The sequence below is a fragment of the Apus apus genome, chromosome 10 (assembly GCF_020740795.1).
Source record: "Apus apus isolate bApuApu2 chromosome 10, bApuApu2.pri.cur, whole genome shotgun sequence".
NCBI lineage: Eukaryota > Metazoa > Chordata > Aves > Apodiformes > Apodidae > Apus > Apus apus.
The window spans coordinates 3,916,188-3,930,911 of record NC_067291.1 but is presented as its reverse complement, the minus strand read 5'-3'; the positions used below and the strand labels follow the sequence as shown (position 1 = coordinate 3,930,911).

The window sequence follows — 14,724 nt, the reverse complement described above, 5'->3', positions numbered from 1 at the left end:
ATCTTTTATTTACAGGAAAAAAAACCCAACAAGTAAATTTCTGAAAATATTCTGAAAACCAAAAAGGCTGTTTTGGGTAAAATCCCAATATTTTTTTTCCTCTCAGGGCCTGCTAGGCCATAATGACAAAGCTGAAGACATTCCTAAGTAGAAGATTATTGTGTCTTAACGGGAAGAGAAATCTGGCAAGTATCAATTTATTTCTAAATGCAACTGAAGGAGCCCTGATTATTAGATTGCTCAAAACAGATTACTAACGATCAGCACGAGTTCACTGTCAGTCCTGCCTCTGGGGTGATGTGAGGAGTACTGTGAAACCACTAGGTATGAAAGGCCCATTAAAAAGCTGGATCCACAGCAGGAACTGGGCAGATGAACACTGCCTCAGATTGAACTGTTTCCATCAAGTCAACAGAGATGCCTTGTACCTGCTTTCTCACCCAGCTTGACATGAGGGACCAGACCACAGTCTGCAGTTAACACCCCTTCATCCATCAGCTGCTATCTCACCCAGCTCATCAGCATGCAGAGCAGCAAGCCTTAGCCATGCTGAATGGCCCAGGCTGGGACTAAGCCCACAGCAATGAGTTGCCTGGCTTTTGGCAGGCTGCCACATCCACAGATTTCACTGGACCAAAATTACAGTATAAAAGGAGGAGGCTGGACTGGTGCCCATCACCCTCTTCAGCAGAGTCAGAACACTTCAGCCTGCACTTTGAGGGACATGCAGCCTCAACGTACATGTGCAGAGAGCAGAGTGTACAAATCCCTGTTTGTCCTGCAGGGCTGTGAGCCTGCACTCAACAGCACGCACGCCAGAGCCATCCTGCATCTGCAGGATACACAGACGGATACACCAAGAATCATGGATTTAGATGGAAAAATACTGGCAGCTGAGCAAATTTTAAGTGAGAAAGAACAGGGGGAAGGAGCAATCTACATTGCCACAGCAAAGCACACAAGGCTGAAGCATCTGGCTCCCTACTGCTCTTGCAAATGCGAGACAGTCAGAATAAAAGGCCAGTCAGGAAATTCATTTGGAGTTTAAATTGTAAAAGGTCTTCTACAGACAGGAATGGCAGAACTTCCAGCTAAATAAAGGCACTTTCCTCTGTCATGCTGATGCTCTTTTAATTCTACCCAGAACAGTCTCTTCCTTTTCCCCACCAAAGAGAATGTGACTCTGTGTCATGAGCATCTTTACAAGACACCCATAACTGCCAAATGATACAGAGAAAAAAGCAGAACATCTGTTCACTGTGTCCTTTACTTCTGTCTCAGACACACATCTAAGGACATGAACAATTATAATTGTATTACAGTTAATGTCTTCCTCATCAAATTTCATTCCAATGTCTGTCCCAGCTGAGGTGTATTGGGCAATAACATTATAAGCTCTTCTTAATCCTGTTGTTATTTCAGCCCAAATTGATTTACTGTGGATCCTGAGCTAACAAGTGTAATATTTCCCATTCCACAGCATTCCCATTCCTCTGTCTCTAGCTTACTTCATATTCTGTTACTTCAGAATATAATCTCAATCTATTCAGCTGTCTAGAATATGAGTTAATAGTTTCTGCAAAAAAATCCCTGTTTAATTTTTAACGTACATTTCAATTTTCAGGTATTTTAATGAAAAACTTTTTTTATTGATACGCTGTTTTCATAAATCACAACAAACAGTGGAACAGATTCCATCTGTAAGAAGAATGTCATGCTGCTTTACCTCAGTTTGACCTTAATTCAAAGAAACACTCCTCGGAACAGTACATATGTCACATCTTGAACATTAGGCATCTGCTTAAGCCCCGTGGAAGATTAAATACAAGGGTCATCTGAGACAGGGATGTTCCACAACAATCATATATAGAGCTTGTTAACAAAAAACATTATGATAAACTTCAGACAATGCACATCTGAAATAATTTAAGTTGAATTAATCCATTCTTGTGTTTTCTCACACCAAGAAACGATATAAATACAACAGACCACCTAAAAAGACTTCAACTTTGTGTTTGTCACTGTTGTCAGGCACACGAGTTAGTATCACTTACAAAGGATAGGGAAGAAAACACAAAACTATCTATAAATCAACAGTTGACTATTACCTGCAACAGCTGTGGCCACCACATTTCCAGAGAACATATGACAGATGATAGGAAATGACTTTTACAAGCAAAAAACGAGGTGCTCCTGCTTCATAATGAAAAAAACCGAAGAATATCCAATGTTACTGAAAGATAGCAAAGCTGAAGAGATGGAATTAAAAGCACACTAACTTATGAAAGGGAAAAAACTTAACCCATTAATCAGATCATTATCAGACATTGGAGATGAAGATGTCACAGAAGAAAATTAATACATGTATTGAAAATGACAGTACCTGTATTTGAGACAGTCAGAAATAATGTAAAGGAGTATTGCTGCTGTGCTGGGTTACAGTCCAACTAGTGTGTACACCAGGAAAAAAATTCTCATGTACACAAGTTATCCTATAAAATCAGTAAGTTTTCATGTACCTGTTTCCAAAGCGTTTAGTTTTGTCCCTTGTAAGATTTAACTTCATTAATTTGATCAAATATGAATCTTCCTGTGTAAGCTACAGTTTTAAGATCAGCAATTCACCAGTTTTCATCGTTTTATTTGTGGCATCATCGATTCTGTGCAGCATCCTCTGTTCCAGGGAAATTTAAACAGTTAAACGAAGTAACAACCTGACGTGATGTTATGGTGCCACCTCGTGATGTCGCATCAGAAGTGCCTCTAACATGTGCGAGGAGACAAAAATGAGGCCTGGGGGAGAAAGGAGAGGAGAGTTTTTCTATGTGACTGCTCGAAATGGCAAGAGATTCCAACGCTGAGCCTACTGACAAAGAGGAGCATGTGGTTATGGACTGACAAAAGAACATTCGGCATTTTGAGATTATATTAAAAGGGCATGAGCACACAGAACTGCAGCAAAACAACTCCTTTCCTCAACACAGATCCAATTACAGGCATATGAGTTAATTCCACTGGAGTCAGCAGAGTTACTTAAGATTGATATGGCAGTAATGAAAATCAGATTTTAGCCTGCAGACTTAAAAATCTCAGCTTTTGGTATTCCTTTAAAATAATGATAAACTAAAGTGTATTAATTAACAATCCAGTTATTACTTGCTTTTTCACACTGTTTTATTCACTTCCACAAGGTCTTTTTTGTCCCTCAGATACTCTGAGTGTATGTGAAATAGAGCTAACAGACTCTAAGCTATGTTAAGAGAGGCTTTAGGTAATAGTTTTCCTTTTTCTTTGCCCATTTTTGAAGGCACATACAGAAATGTCCATTCATATTTAAGACCTTTTTCTGCAATAAGAAATGTATGTCCACTTGCTTTTAGGCCAAATCCAGTGTTTTTAAAATCTAGATCTCTTTTACTGTTTCAGTTACTTTCTAAATTGGCTGGTAGTTCCTTTTGAGTAGGTAAGCCTGGTTGGAGAAACACTTGCTAGTGAATTTTTAACATTCTGTCAATAACAGTATTGCAAAAATGAGAGTCACAGATGGTTTGGGTTTGGAAGGGACCCTAAAGATCGTCTAGGACCTTAAAGATGAAAAGGGCTGTTCTCAATTCATTCTTCTCCCAGCCTGCATTCGTGCTTGGATTTGCCCCAACCCAGGTGCAGGACCTTGCACTTGTCCTTGTTGAACTTCATGAGGTGGGCATGGGCCTCCTACCTCTCGAGCCTGTGAAGGTCCCTCTGGGTGGTATCCCCTCCCTCCAGGGTGTTGACCACAGCTGACAACCTGATTACATGTGCAATGCATCATGCTGCACTCCAAGTCCCTCAGCACTCCTGCTAGAACAAAAGTGTCAGTTCCAGACAAATAAGAAACGGCAAATACAAAGGTCCTTTAGAAATGTCCCCCTTACCTTTGCCATCAGGTGGTAAAACAACTTACCTACTACTAGGCAGGATTATTCTGCTCCAGAAGTATTTAGCATCTCTCAAACTCCAGGAACATACTGTGTTGCTCAGGTTTTGGTTAAAGGAGATGAACGTAAGTCAAAGAAATAAAGGGAATTAGGACCACTGCATACATTTGTACCTGCAGTATTCTGCAGGAATTCTTTACCTGTGGACAGGAATATTCCTGCACAGGATGCTCCTGATGGCTTTTTCTCTCGGTTTCTCAGCTCAGATGGATGTCTCCAAGGTTAAACATCTGACTGCAAGCCCAAGAGTCTCTTCAAACCACTTTGTAACACTCAGGTCAGGGGGAACACAGGCAAACAACACACTGAGCACATTCCAAAGCAACTGAGGTTTCCCTTCAAGTGGGGATGACCTAATTGTGGAATCACACACAGTGTCAGGAAGGAAACAATTCTAGCTAATAGAAATATCAAAATACTGGGAAAGAAGACTAATATCACAGGGAGCTGACCTGTCATCAGCAACAGACCCTTCTTGCCTGAACAATCTGATCCAGAACCTTACAATCTGGTATTTTACAACAGAAAAACACACCTCATCAGGATTTTAAGATTAAATGTGCCTTGAAAGAAATAAAAAACTACTAGGCTGACATTTCAATTAATAGGAAGTAATTTCAACATAATCTCTCTTAATGCCAACGTCTTGCAAATTGTTTGAATCAACCAACATACCTAACTTAATCTTCTCAAAATTAAAAGACTGAAGCTTGAATCTCTTTTACGCAATCAGAACTAAATATCAGGATTGATTTATGCTAATTTTAACTTGAGTAAAATAAATCAAAAGGAATTCAGGCTCAAATTCCTTTAAACAGAAACCAGTGGGAGGAAGTACTAAGCTGCTATAAACATAACTGAGTATGACCTTTACAAATATTTTTAAAATAAGTGTTACTACTAACATACAAGTTTTCATTTTCACTATGGTATTTAAGGCAAGTCTGTCCTGCATCCCCTGAGTATCCAGAAATTCCACCAATAATTTTAATGTCCAACCATAATGCTAGGTAAGTATTTCTTCTTGATGCATGCTGTGTAAATGTGACCAGCAAGCTACACTGGAAGCTCACCATACATACAAGGTTCTGAGGTAGATAAGCATCATCATCCCCAGAGAAATGGTAAAAAAGATGAATTTCTCAACTTTAACAACATTTTCAATAACACATTTAATCCTTTAGATTAAAGATTTAACTTCATAATAATTGGAATAGTGACCAGAAAGGAGATTAGCATGTGCTTAGCTCAAAAATTCCCAAAGCACAACAGAATGCATCCAAAGTTTTAATTGTGATGACTTTGATACAGAAGCCATGTAAGTGACAGAGCCCTTCTATTGACTGTTAGAACAGTATTACACATGATTGTCTTCAGACCCCAGTACCTAAACAATACTGGAATTAAAAAACAAACAAAGATCTAGCTGATTTTCAGCTGGAGAGGGAAGAGAAATACAGAGCTGCATTCATGCATTTTACAGGAAAGATTGCATAGCTGGTTTAGAAAGAAAATGTCTTTTCATGTCCTTAGTAATAGTTCTGTGCTTCTTTAACTTCTTCATGAGTTAAGATGATTATATTCTTCCATTTAACATGATCAGCCCATAGAATGAGGAAAATGCAAGACCTCCTTTGAGAATAAGGACACAGCTTTAACATTTATCTTGGGAAGAAATTAATCATGTATGCAGTTGTCATCTACAAAAGGCAAATATTTCAAGTTTCTTAAGGACATGGCAATCCACAAAATACTGGTTGAAGGTAAGCACCAAACCCAGCAACTGCCATTTCAGTGACTGAAAGACAAACCTGGGATGTGGTTGTCTTCAAGAGGGGGAGCTTGATCTTGACTGCAGTTCTTTCACCTAAGATCATTTCCATGCAAGATCCCCAGCTGTACAACACAGTGATAGAGGCATCTCATTATTTAAGGCCCATGCTTTCTTTCAAATACTCCTGGAAAGCTAATCTTTGTATCTTTTTTTTTTTTTGCACTTTTAAGAGCAGTATTAAATATTCATAAATATAAAAACTATGTGGAAATACCTTCAACAACATTCTTATTCTGTCTGTTTAAAAAAAAAAAAAAAAAAAAGGAGAAAAGAAAAATAAACAAACCACAACCCAACAATCAACATCTTTGCCAGAGTGCTTGGCCAACAGAGAAGATAAAAATGTGGCTGTTCCAAATATCCTGCAAATCACATGATGCTTCCGTCCCTTTATGGCCAAAAATTATTTCAGTACTTTCTGCTGAGTTTTAAGAAGCCATAATGAGAGGACAAAAGCCCCCAAAGTGCCTGAGATTCAGAAAGGCTGGACTTGCAAGTCATTTCTGATAACACTGGCTCACAGAAACATCTTCAGATTCTTATGTGGAAAGTACTGCAAAGAAAAAAATATTGAGAGATGTAAACACATTTGTCATTATGCACATCATTTTCCTTACACTACAAAAAGAAAGATGCTGAATCTGAAGATTTAAGCATTCTGGGAGAAAATTCCATCTTGTGAAAATTCTAGCTCAGGGAGGCAAGCTCAGCACTAGATTAAATCAAGTCTAAATTGATCTAGTTACTGGATATACAGAAGAGCTAAATTTTCCCAACTGCATTTATGCCATGGCAAGTCAAACTAGGCAGATAAATGTGTTGTTTCTCTTGCTAGGAAGAGATTCAGCTTGTTACCTTCTTTTTATTTACACTAGGATAGGGGCAAGCAGCATGCCTTCCTACTGCCATCAGTTTTCAGAAAGACTCCCAACCATCTCAGGATAGTAAAAGACAATGTAAAGAGAATGCTGAAGGCTCATTTTCTCTAGGTAGTAATCTCTGTTCAATGTCATGACAATATAAACCATGTTTCTTTCTTTCTTGACTGGAATCAGAAGGAACTCTTACATATTTTTGTATATAAATACTATTATTTCAGTGCCTAAACCAAAACAAAACTGTAAAGGTTTGGAGTATTTGAGAGGCTGAAGAGTTCTGGATGTACAGTTCTTGGATTTTGTTTTACAAAAAGACTGTTCTAACTTACAGCTATTTGATTTGAATCAGGAACTCACTGAAGGAAGCTCTCTTGTACGTATTTGGAGGAGATACAGTTTTATGTTTACAGTAGCCCCTAGGAACTTCCTGTCTAGGAGTCTGTTCAGTCTGGGTGACACTGCAAGAGATGCTGTACAGCAGTGTGGCTTACTGGCCAAAGGATTGTGAAGGAAAATGTGCAGGGATGCTGAGAGCTTATCTGCACTGAGGTTTAGAAAAAGAATTATAACATCTTGTTCACAGTGCAAGAAGAGAGACCCATATTAGCCCAACTCTTGAAAATTTAAGTCCCACATAGGAAATGTCCAGGAAGTAAAAAATCCACAGCACTGTATGTGAAAGCATTTTAGGCTCCTTAAACAATCCATCCAAATCCCCTTCACTGGAAATCTATTTATTGGAAATTTTTTCTATTTCTATCAGAGGGTCATTTTGACCTTTGGAGATCAAGCTTCTTACTAAGAAGCAGCTGAAATATTCTGTGGAAAATACTGACTGTTTTCTTACTAAGCATCTCTTGGCAATTTGTCACTAGCTCTAATTTTAGTCCTTAAGAACTAGATCATCTCCATGTTGGAACAGGTCTTATGAGATGCACATTTCCTGTAAAGGAGCTGCTGTAACTTCAGCCTTAGGTAGGACTGGAGTCAGGATAAAGGTTCTCAAAGGTTTCAGAAAGAATGCATTTCCAGTTACATCTTTTTGTTTCATCTGCTGTTTCTCTGTCTAGTTCTGGCAGCTCTCAGGTGTCAGTAATTCTTCTCAAACTCCACTTCACATTGTTATAGCATGTTTCACCCTCAGGCATTCAAAGAAGCTTAAACTTCCAAGATGATTTATTAAACAATTTCCTCTGGAAAATGTAACCAGTCTTGTAGAACAGAACACTTAGCCAGTGCCAGTTCAAAGTGCTAATACTTCCATTAAACTACAAGCAGCTTCTTAATGATGGCAATTTTGAGTGAAATAAACCTGCTTGGATCAAATTTTCTAAACTAGCAACTGTCATTATCATTTACAGCTTAGTCAAGCTTCCGGGATAGCAGCCAAAAATGCCTGCATCTTCTTCCCTGGTCAATGATTAGCAGTGTTTTCTTCTAGTCTAAAAAAAATTCCTCAGCAACAGCATTGCAAATCAAGCAACAGACTTTACTGCATCTTCATTTGCTTGACAGCAGTACAAAGCTTGCCAAGGCTGCCTGCAGGAGATGAAACCTTCATAGGGTCATTGAGTAAAGGTCTGAGACATGAGTGATGAAGGAAAAGCAGTCAATATACAGTGTGGGAAAAAGTGTACAGTGCTATAGGAATCTGGCCTTCCAAGGTTTTCCATAAGCAGGGCAAAAAAGCTATTCCTCCTCAGTAATTTCATACCTGATTTTAATGACGATGAGGTTTTACAGTTAGGTAGTTCACGTAATAAAGCTTCTCAATGTTTGTCAGGGGTCAGGTAGGCATTGGTCCCATGTAAAAGAGCAGTGAGAACAAAATTATCTATGGCTTAGCAGAGACCAACTGCTCAAGCAGTGGCACAGCCAGAGATAAAACCCAACTGCCTTGCATCCTCAATTTCCTACTCTTACGATGAGAAGAAGTGGCTTTTGGTGGGGGGAAAATGCAAAGAGCAGAATAAGAAATCCCTTACTACATACAAAAATCATCTGGGGTCTGATAAGTTAATCAACATTTTCAAGAGGATCATGTACCAGGTGCCAGTATGGGATCCTAGGATCAGATATTCCAAAATGCTGATTGTCCAGAGCTTCACAGCAAAGCCTCTGAACATGGCAGGTACCCAGCATCTCCAATTGCTCACTGGCTATCATTATCAAAAGTGGCTTTTGCTTTGGTTCCTAGATGTTCTATTCTCACAGCTGATGAGCAGTTGAAAATACAAATCAATAAACCAGGCACTAAGGCTTGAATTGAAAGTCTGGAATGCATTTAGTTGGGCACAAAAAGTGGAGATACACAAAAACAAATAACATAGCGACATTGATGGGTTGGTATTTCTTCCATATGTCTGCTGAAGATTTCAAAAGGACCAGTTATATTTAGATGAAAACATGTATTCATATCTTTTTAGAGTATTAAGAAGATAGTTTAGGCATAGGTTTGCCACTGGCATGTAGGGTTGTTGATCCACTATTTAAATACTTCCTGTGCTTTGCATGCTCTGTTTTACATTAGATGGTGAAACTGCACAGGCCTGTCTCCAGTTTGGCTGCAAGCAGCCTACAGTTATCTCTTAGGAGAAGCATTACAGCTGAAGACAGAGGAAAGGAAAATGAGAGGCCATGAAACAAGCTGGAGAAAAAAAGCATTGTTTGCTTAACTGTAATGTGTTCAAGACTGTTAGGGTATGATTTAACTCAATGAATAGGAACTGGGTTTTATGTTGAGACAGATCAGCCAGAGGAATTGCAGTCTCGGACCTGAAAGGAAAGTTTTCCTTTTCCTTGAAACCAGGGATGGAAAAAATCTACCTTAAATATACATATAGCCATCTTGGATATTAAGGACACATGTTGATAACATTAGTGCACCGTATCACAGACACAGATCAAAGTGCATGTGTTTAAACTGAGCAACTGGATGGTTAGTCTTCCAATACTTGCTAGCCTGGGCCTTCGAGATAATCCATCCCTCCCTATTTTCTCTTTACTTAATCTGCAACAAGCTCTGTACTTTTCACTTCATTCCTCTTTCTACTCATCACCTTGCACTACTGAGAACCCAGCACTCAGCTCTTTCTACTAATTTCCTCAGCTTCCCAAAGCATCATGAACTTGGGAAATAAAAAGAATTACAGCAGTCATTCCAATGGCTACAGTGGCAAATATTACTCTGCTGCTTTCTCAGGAAATGACTGGATTGCACAGCATCCTCAGCTTGGAATTCTCTGTCAGCAGTTTGTGAGCCTCTACAGCACAGCAGTAAAGTCAGTCATAGCACAGGAAACTTCTCAATCTACAGCTTCTGCTGAGCCTTCAGATCTGCCTCTAGCTCCTCACGTTTGATCTCTGTTCTCTACCAGATCTGTAGGTACAGCACTGCCTTTTCATTGATTAAAGGAAACTCTACCTGACAAAAGCAGCTTCTATATGGATAACAATATAAAGAAAACATTTCCTTAGCTGGAAATATATGCAAGCAGAATATCAGAATACTCACTCAGCTGAGCCTCACCATAAGGATAACAACTTGCTTTAAAGTTTCCATCGATACACTTGGTTAGTCAAGGAATGCCTGATATGTTTCTAATATATAAAAGATTGACATTAGCTTTGTATCATAACCTCTTGAGATGCTGGTGTTTCTCAGGGTTCACAGGAATCATGTTTTCATCCTTTATTTTACAATCATTTCGGTAAAATGTCTTTTCTCAGGAATTTTATTTATGAAAGAAATTAATGGTTCCACGTTTTGCAGGATACTTAGAAGTGCTTAAAAACCATTAGCATTAAGAATAGCAGCCAAATTTTTGATCTATTTGAATTCTATCCTCAAGTTAAGCCTTATTTCCTATGAAATGCAGTTTATTCAATCATTCTGACTGTGAGCTTGGTTAATCCTCCCCAGTAGCTTCTGAAGCCTTTGGCAGAATTCAGCAGCACATGACTGAAAGATGATTGAGTTTCTGCCAATTTCCTCCAAACAGGCAGCTGCATAAGAAAAGACTCTAGGAGTTCCACTTCATAGAAAGATGCAAAATTATTCTGCATCTTTCCAGACATCAGAAAAACTACTCAGACGGACCAATCTTCACAGCTGAACTGCAGGAAAAAATGAAAAATGAATTCTTTCTCTGATATCATCCAGCTAATCAGGAGATGTAATTCTGCAGAAACTAGAATTTACTAATTCCAACATTCCCAAAACAACTTACAGTCATGCTGTACACCTGCCTGCAGTCCAGACAATTTCTGGATTATTTATCTTCCCAGATGTTAGAACTTGAGCTATTATCAATAACAAACAGCAAAACTACCAAATTAACAGTAATGTGTATGAACACAGACTATGAAAAGAAATTTTCAGGTTATCAAGTGTTTACTATTAGACATAGTTAACCCAGGCCCCTAAAATTTAGGGACTAATTAGACCCAGGTTTTAACTTCAGCCTACTCTGCCAGTGAATTTAAGATTCAAATATGAACTCCTCCCAGTCTGGAAATACCTAATTTTGCTGGCTGGTTCACTAAAATTTCTTAAAGATCTATCCTTATATTACTCAAGTAACAGCTTTAGCTATAGATGTGTGTAGAATATGTTACTAATGTGTAAAACTAAAAAGCCACTGTCCTTTCAAAAAGTCTCTTTAAATACCAAACACACAAGAAAAACTGTCTTAAAGTAGCTGGGTTTTATCCACAGATTATTAGGAAGACACTCAGCAACAAAAATTAAAAAAATCCATTATAAAATAACCTGATTAAGAGTGGATTGAAGAAAGACTGCACTAATTAATACTTTTAATTGATTTTCTGCTACCAGCACGAACTGTACTACTGTAATGTCCTCTAGCTCCCACCTTCTCAGCACAAAAGATGAATGTGTTTCCCTGTATATTCATAACAAGGACAATATTTACACACATTCCTATTCAGACACCGTGGATTCTTGCTATAAGCTTGAAAACAATATTAATTTGAGCTAACAATAAAACAGATTATGTTCCTGAAGAAACTACACGAACAAACAGGAAGAAGGAAAAGAAGGTAACTAGAAGTCACTGAGCTCTTAGTCTTCAAGTTAGGAGAGAACTGGAATATGCTCTAGAAAAATAACTGATTTAGGGTAAGAAATCCTCTAGTCAGCTCTCTGGTAAAGTACTTCTCTGGCATTTTTGCATTACACTACACAGTGATATCCGAAAAAAAATACCTGAAGATATGCAAGGGAATATATTTTTCTTAAAACAATACCTGAGAAAATCTGGTGCTTTGGAAATCATGTTTTCAAAATCTGCAAATCCTAGTTTTCCATCACCATCCATGTCAGCTTCTTCGATCACTTTCTCACAAACTAGAGTGATTTCTTCTGCTGTTAGCTCTTCTCGGGTCAACTTATTGAGGGTTTTTTCCAAGTCTGCTTTACAAATGAAGTTATCTGTGTTAAAATCTAAACAGTAAAAGAATCAAAGAAAAGATCACCACCAACTCTCGTACTCATTGCCCAACAAAAAGGGCATACAAAGCATCCCAATACAGTACCATAGATCTTAAAGGCATAGATTGCTTTAAGCTCTCTGGGAGCCATTTCACTGAGCACAGAGAACATGTCCACGAAATCATTGAAGCTGAGGCTGCCGTCTCCATCTTCTGAGAAAGATTCCACAATCCTTTCCTTGAATGGATTCTCCTGTGAAAAATAGATACAGATATACATACTTCAGTATTTTGAAGACTAAAAAAACCCTGCAGACTCCCTGTTATAATGAGTATTTATGCCATGGTTGGCTTTGAAGACCTTTTTCCTTCCAAAATGCATGTAAATCTGCACATTTGCATGCTTCAGCAGAACATGCTGCTGCACGGTATCACTTCTCAGCTCCGTTGTTATTTGTTCTCTCTAAACTGGTGCTCACCCTGTTTCTCCTGGGTGGAAAACATGCTTTGTACATGTTAGGGTAAAGGTACTAAGAACTGCACATAAGTTCCTGACAGGGTGTCAAGACTGATGCAGTCAGGAGGGTCACAGCTCCTGCATTAAGATGCCAGTGCACACGAACAGGGGATGACAGGAGGGGAAGGCAACTGGCCCACGTAGAAAGCCACTGAAATAAGCAGGGTCTTTATGCCTTCTGGTGGCACCTGACTGAAGGCTGGAAGAACAAATACTACTTATGAAACCACCCTAAAAAGTAAATACCTGCATTCCACACCTGAGTGATGTGGAAGCATCCATCAACCAAACCATGTCCATGCATTCAGGACACAGAGCCACATCCCAACAACATCTTGTAGAAAAGTCCTGCATTCTCACTCTGATACACAATATCCAACCTCTGGTTGAATTGATTACAAATTCCAGGGTTTTAAATGAAATATCATCCCCACAGGATATAATTCTAAGGTCCTTTTCAAGCACCCTACCAACCAAGGCTGCTCTGAATAAGACAATATTCTAAAACCATAAACACACAGGCAAGCACAAAAAAAGCTGCTTTACTACTCTGAAGTCCAAACCAAACATTTTTATAGTAACAAAAAACACCTTTCTCACAGCTATAGAAAACACAAGATTAATTTGCATTTACATCTACAAAACTGGGAACACCAATTCTGTTACATAAGAATAAAAACAGATCATCTGGACTATGTGCAGCATCTCATGCCAAGCTATTCTACAGATCTTCTCTGAAGCCAAGACATCAGTTAACATACCTATCTCCTACACATGTAAACAGCTTTGGTGGTGGCACAGCATGTCCATTATTTTTAAAATACATGCAACATTTTATTTGGCTTTAAAAGAAGCACTATTGCAAAAGCTCAGAGTTCCAACTGTAGACCCACTTCTTTTTTCTGTAAGTTTAATTAGCTAACAGGTACTCATAAACATTCAATTATTTTAAATGACATTTCACAAAAGAGCTATATTTGAGAGGGAAATGACCAGAAAATGTTCATTTCCATTTTACTTGAATTCTTTCTTGATAATTCCCACAAAGATGCATCTACAGAACATTTTCTGCATACCTTTGAAGGCTAAAAAAACAAAAGCAGTGTGCACAAATCAGAGACACACAAACAGCTTGATGTTTTATATTTATGTAGTATCCTTCATATTAAAGGAACAGAAAGTACCTTACAAGAATTGGGCTACTTACCACTAATATGCAGCTGCCTCTGAAGTGAAATTCAACACCTGTTAAATGGTGTGCAGCAGCTTACAACAAGAGCTGAAGGTAAAGATGTTCAACTGAAACCACAGGGGGAACTTGGAAGCATAATGAAATTTCTCACCCTCACAGAGATAAAACATTAAAGACACATTTTGTTACAGCCTCATATGATGAAAAGTTTTAAGGGGTCTTGTTAAAAGCCAAGCCTAACATACAAAAGCTTAATTTCTTTAAGAAAAATGGGAGGTGTGACTGTGCACAAGGACATTTCAAAGAACATCCAGGTTCTGGAAAACAGCTTTCCTGATTCTTCAGGTGATTGGTCCATTCACACTACAAGATGACCCTCTGCAGTGGGTCACACAAGTGCAGAGAAGTGGTCAGACATTTGGGTACAAGGTGTGGATTGATCAAGGCTGTACCACACCTACATACATTTGTCAGGTCATGACAGCTGGCAAATTTAAGAACAAATTCCAGTAAGAAATTCCCAGCTACAACTTCAAGATACTTCTTCACAGAAGCTGGCCAGTCACATCCTCAGAGAACATACCTGCTTCTCTCAGGAGATGGTTCTTTAATGATAACAAAGTACTCAGGACACTAACTAATCAGATGTCTTTGGGTCTTGCAGTTTGTGCTCTAAGACTGCTTCCAGGGTAGAAATGAGTTGGAGTCTGCCAAATGGCAAATATTCAACTAATGACAACCCGTGTAAGTGTGTGCGTCAATCCTCTCAGGAGGGGCAAGATCTAAGAAACGGACACTGGAAGCCTGGTCTCCTGAGACAATCCAGATTCAAAATTCACTTCTAAATGCCAAGATACTTCCAGCCTTTCTGGCAG

At 38.7% G+C, this 14,724-nt stretch overlaps 1 protein-coding gene across 9 annotated transcripts in view; it reads right to left on the bottom strand.

Moving 5' to 3' along the window:
• Positions 1 to 6,054: 6,054 nt before the first annotated feature.
• CIB2 (calcium and integrin binding family member 2) overlaps positions 6,055 to 14,724 on the bottom strand; it is a 47,825-nt gene continuing 39,155 nt past the window's right edge. For all 9 annotated transcript variants that reach the window (XM_051628709.1, XM_051628708.1, XM_051628706.1 and 6 more), the window contains 3 exons: positions 12,246 to 12,393; positions 11,958 to 12,153; positions 6,055 to 6,364 (listed from right to left, as the gene is read on the bottom strand). In XM_051628709.1, coding sequence (XP_051484669.1) covers positions 6,343 to 6,364; positions 11,958 to 12,153; positions 12,246 to 12,393 — 366 coding nt within the window. In that variant the 3' untranslated portion in view covers positions 6,055 to 6,342. The remainder of the gene's footprint in view (positions 6,365 to 11,957; positions 12,154 to 12,245; positions 12,394 to 14,724) is intronic.